Source organism: Cryptomeria japonica, chromosome 3 (assembly GCF_030272615.1).
Source record: "Cryptomeria japonica chromosome 3, Sugi_1.0, whole genome shotgun sequence".
Classification (NCBI taxonomy): Eukaryota; Viridiplantae; Streptophyta; class Pinopsida; order Cupressales; family Cupressaceae; genus Cryptomeria; species Cryptomeria japonica.
Window position 1 is genome coordinate 645,013,679 of NC_081407.1, and position 4,378 is coordinate 645,018,056.

The 4,378-nt window shown below is 34.9% G+C and overlaps 1 protein-coding gene across 3 annotated transcripts; it reads right to left on the reverse strand.

Annotated features, from left to right (window-relative positions):
- Nucleotides 1–1,299: 1,299 nt before the first annotated feature.
- Nucleotides 1,300–3,822, reverse strand: LOC131027800 (probable protein phosphatase 2C 25). Of its 3 annotated transcripts, XM_057957888.2 has the most exons (6): nucleotides 3,705–3,822; nucleotides 3,043–3,454; nucleotides 2,490–2,663; nucleotides 2,185–2,355; nucleotides 1,922–2,104; nucleotides 1,300–1,702 (listed from the first exon to the last, which is right to left on the reverse strand). In XM_057957888.2, exons 2-6 carry the CDS (start codon nucleotides 3,424–3,426, stop codon nucleotides 1,508–1,510), a joined length of 1,107 nt encoding a protein of 368 aa, XP_057813871.1. In that variant the 5' UTR covers nucleotides 3,427–3,454; nucleotides 3,705–3,822; the 3' UTR covers nucleotides 1,300–1,507. The 3 variants fall into 3 exon arrangements, with proteins under 3 accessions (XP_057813871.1, XP_057813874.1, XP_057813872.1); XM_057957891.2 differs by lacking the exon at nucleotides 3,705–3,822 and having other exon boundaries at nucleotides 1,300–1,722; nucleotides 3,043–3,617; XM_057957889.2 differs by lacking the exon at nucleotides 3,705–3,822 and having other exon boundaries at nucleotides 1,922–2,101; nucleotides 3,043–3,608.
- Between the last annotated feature and the right edge of the window lie 556 nt (nucleotides 3,823–4,378).

A 4,378-nucleotide genomic window follows, 5' to 3' on the forward strand; every position in this document is an offset into this window, starting at 1 on the left:
CCATGTGGTGGTTCTAAGATATCATTGTATTTGCCCAAATTTTTGTTCAACTCTTTGTTTCTATTTCTTCTAAATAAACTTTGGTATTAACTAATATTAAAAATACAATCTTACATTAAATTTGTTGACATCCAATTTTCTTACATCTAATAATGCTTGAGTCTTAGCCCCTTTATAAATTTGAGCTTATTTTTTCCATTAAGGCAATTGATCTAAGATAGTTCCTAGTGGTATCCTTTGGTCAAAGTTTGCATAAATATTACTATTACCCCCATGTGCTTGTAAATAAATGTTCAAAAAGTAATAAGCATGATGGTTTTATGTTCAAATTCCTAGTGATCATGTTTTCTGTCAAAGTTTTAGAGTTTTCCATCCTAACATACATTTTCCCTAAGCTCCTTTATTCTCACCTTTGCATATTATGATTTGAAAGTTGTCTTCCATTTCATCCCTTCTCCTTAACCTTTTCTCTTTTTCCTCTCCTTGTTATAATTTCACACTTTTCCTACTAGCATGCTTTTCCTTAAACCCTTTACTCATTAGTTCTTCATACTAAGTTAACTTTCAAATTAAAAATTTTGATCATCTTTTTACCCACAACTTTTGTGGCATGAGTTCTCTACTATTCTTGATACCTAAATTTTGACAATTCCCTTCATATAATTTTTTAGATTCAAAGATACAAGGATATCCCTAATCTAATACTTTTGGCTTGAGTTATTAGGTATCCCTAATTCTTGACCCTAACATTTCCTATTTTAGTATTTGTTAGCTTCATGAATTAAGACATATTATTATTTTTACTATGCGTTGGATGAATGCTTTGGTATATTTGATCCCCAACTCCTTATAACTTCACATATTCTTTGCATCATAGATGTGAGATTACAATTTTCTATTTTCTCTAAGCATGAAGTATACCATACTCTAGACTCCTTATCCCTAACAAATAGTGTGTTATAATGCATTTATGAACAGTAATCCCTAAAACTCAAACTTATAGGTTTTGCACAGGGCACTCTTACCTACATATTTATGCAACCCAAGTCACCATCAATGATCAAATAGAATCTTGTGCATGAAAAAAAAGAGCCCGTATATATTAGATGTCACATTTAAGTAGGTGCCTTTTCTCTAAAATGTTCATTCATCTATAAGTTTTTAAATTCTTGTCAATATTTTTTTAGATTTAATTATATAATTGTAAATTTAGCATTCCTCGTACCTATAAAATATTATGAAACTAACAACTTCTTAAACTCACCCATCATATTAAAAAAAAAAATTCATGAGACTCTATTCTTGTAAAATTTTCACCATCACTTGCTGACATATTTTATATAACTTTTCCATTAGATTACAACCTTACAAAATCTATGAAAACTTCTAAAACCTAACAATCTCCCTTGAGATATTTTAAGAAGCCCATCCATGGAAACCGGGCTTCAGCCTTAAAGAGAACTTTACTGCCTCCACTAAATACTACACATTCTTTCCATTTTGTTCTTCAATCTCTCTCTCTGCGAAATTGAGTGAGATCCACAATCAGAACCGTTACGTCATCTTTGCTCCCTCTGTTTACTGCAACCTCCACAAGTTTTTTGCATGAGCCCATTATTAAACTTTCCCTTATACTTGAGAAGCTTGTCGAATTCTCTGTGTAGAAATCCCTTGCCAAGTCCACAGCCTCCTGATTGCCCACCTGAAAAAGAAACCATCAACCTAAAGAATTTTACTGATTGCCATTCAAAAACAATAAACAATCACTAACCTAAAGAATTTTATTGATTACCATTCTACAAACATAAACAACCCTAATAAGAAGCATGATATTTTCATAATCTGTGTAAGTGATTCCAGTGTTTTAGTAATGAAACCTAGTTTTAGATACAAAGCCTACTAATACCAGATGGGCATGTACCTTGTCCCACAATCCATCCGATGCCAATATCAAAAATTCACAGTTAGACGTAATGCTGAGCTTCTGCAACTCTGGCTCTGCTGTTACCCATTTCTTCATCTCTATATCACCTATACTTCTCGATACCGCTAACTTTCCCTGTACTCTCCACACACCATTGTGACAATCTACATAACCACCCTGCTAGAAGAGAGTATGATTTAGATTGGAAATAACAAGTTTGAATAGATGTAAAAAATGCTGAAAAAAAAAGAAGAAATTACCAGATCTGTGATCCGTTGGCGCTCATCTTCCCTTTCCAATCTATGGTCATATGTAAGGGCTTCAGCAATGCCATCTCTACTTAGAACTGCACGGCAATCTCCAGCGTTGGCCACTACCATGTTACCTCCTCTTATCAGTGCTGTCACACAACAAGCCCCGCTGCTTAAACACTGAAAAAGGGTGTCGGTAAGTTTCATCACATGTAAATTGCAAGCAATTTTTGAGTAAGTTAAGGGCATTACAAACAAAAAAATTTTAGTAAGTTAAACTTTAGAATGTGTTGTCAAGTAAGTCAATCGCTTACTTGCATAGAAAAAGTTGCGTCGGTAGTCAAATAACCTGTTCTGACCGCCTGTTCCATGTCGTTATCATCTTGTCTTACTTCCATGAACGCATCCATCATGTTTTGGCCGAGTCTTTCGGCAGCAAAATCTGCAGCCTCGTGACCGCCATGCCCATCAAACACACCGAAGAAAGCCTAAACAATAAAATCTTTAGTATGTTGCAATGCATGATGACTTCTCTGATTTTAACGCATCCTGATGTTGGATCATGGAAAGAAAATTTAGAAATTTCATTACGTCAAAGAAAATTCAGAAATTTCATTACATCAAAGAAGTACAGAATCATTTAACATGGTTGAGTATTATTTATCGTAGATCTATTGTAAAAAATGGGCCGTAGCTAAATTGGTTCCAAAATCGTACAGTATGGATAATGATCAATAGAATTAACTACAGATTTGTTTTTTCAAAAAAATTCAAACAATCAATAACACTAATTTTAAGATGCAATTTTAGAACTAGTTTAGCGGCGTCCTAAAATATGAATCTCTGTTATGGTACACATTTACCTACCTGGTCGGAATAGCGAGGAATATCAGTAATAGCGCTATAAGCATCTTCCATAACTTGTCTGTAACCCTTTTTACAGGCTACAGAATAGTTGGAGCCTTGAACATACATTTCCTTCTGCAGCTCCCCACTTAGGTTTTCGATGTGCAACAATGGCCCCGCTGATGGAATTTCTAGCCTGGGTGGACGCTTCCTTTTAAGCTGTGATAGAGGCCATCTCAACACATTCCCTTCAACACAACAACTCATCACCCCCTCACAGTTATCACATCTCTGCTGTTCTTCATCTCTTACAGGGGACGATTGCAAATCCCATCTCACAGAATTCAGAGGACAAGATGAAGATCCATCCGAGGTAAAAGAACAAGGTGGTCCAGATAATGGCATCTCTAATTTCTTCCACGATGTAATTTACCTTGAAAACAAAAGACAGATGTAATTTACCTTGAAAACAAAAGACAGATGTAATTTACATGAAGGATTTGAAGAAATTTGTTTTCCTATACCTAAATCTTAGAGAACTAAACATGTCGGACACACTTCCTACAGTTCCATAAATTTCAGGGTCAGTACAACACGCCTAAATTACCAAACAAACAAGAACTGTTAATTAATGATGGCCAAATAAAGAAGACGTGTTAAAGATGACGTGGTAATGTCCCTACCAGAATAAACCAAGACAAAATTGCAACAACCCCGCCTCCCAAATAGCTTAATCTAATAAATATCTGGGGACTGAAATGACAATTTGGAAGAGCGTTCACATCATTATTGTGGCTCCATTTGAGATATTGCACGTCAGTTTGTCAGAAATAGGTACGCCCCGACTAAAGTGGCACACATTTGACCCGTTCTGTTTGTCTGTTTTTCCTTGGCAAGTATTCCATAACGATTTTTTCTTTGACGGAGATGGCCATGGAAGTTTACTGCCTGTGTAAACTTGGAATTTTAGGGTTCCTTGCGTATTTGTGATGATGTACGACCTGGGGGGCAAAGGGCAAATTCTAACGTAATGCTCACGTCTTTATTCCCACTTTTTCTTCCTGCAAGTAAGAATCTCGTGTCCCAGCAATCCAATGTTCATTGATAACTTCATATTTCGTTGATTCTTGTGTAATTCGATGTTTTTCAAATAAACTCAGATTTTGTTGGTCACGTGAATTTTATTTTGACCTTTCTTATAGTACTTGCGTGAAGTAATAGTATTGCAATGAGTTTTGTTTCCTTATGTGTTGGTGATTGTATTTTTAATAAATTAGAAGTTTAATTATTATTTTTAAGATAATATTAAGAATTTGATTTGTTAGGATATTTGAGGTTTTATTTTGATTGATTGTAA

Excerpts from the sequence above, each read along its gene's own strand:
- LOC131027800 (XM_057957888.2), bottom strand. The coding sequence starts at position 3,426 with ATGCCATTATCTGGACCACCTTGTTCTTTTACCTCGGATGGATCTTCA. Across the intron at positions 2,664-3,042 it reads TTCCTCGCTATTCCGACCAG|GCTTTCTTCGGTGTGTTTGA; the intron begins GTAGGTAAATGT and ends TTTATTGTTTAG. Across the intron at positions 2,105-2,184 it reads GCCAACGGATCACAGATCTG|CAGGGTGGTTATGTAGATTG; the intron begins GTAATTTCTTCT and ends ACTCTCTTCTAG.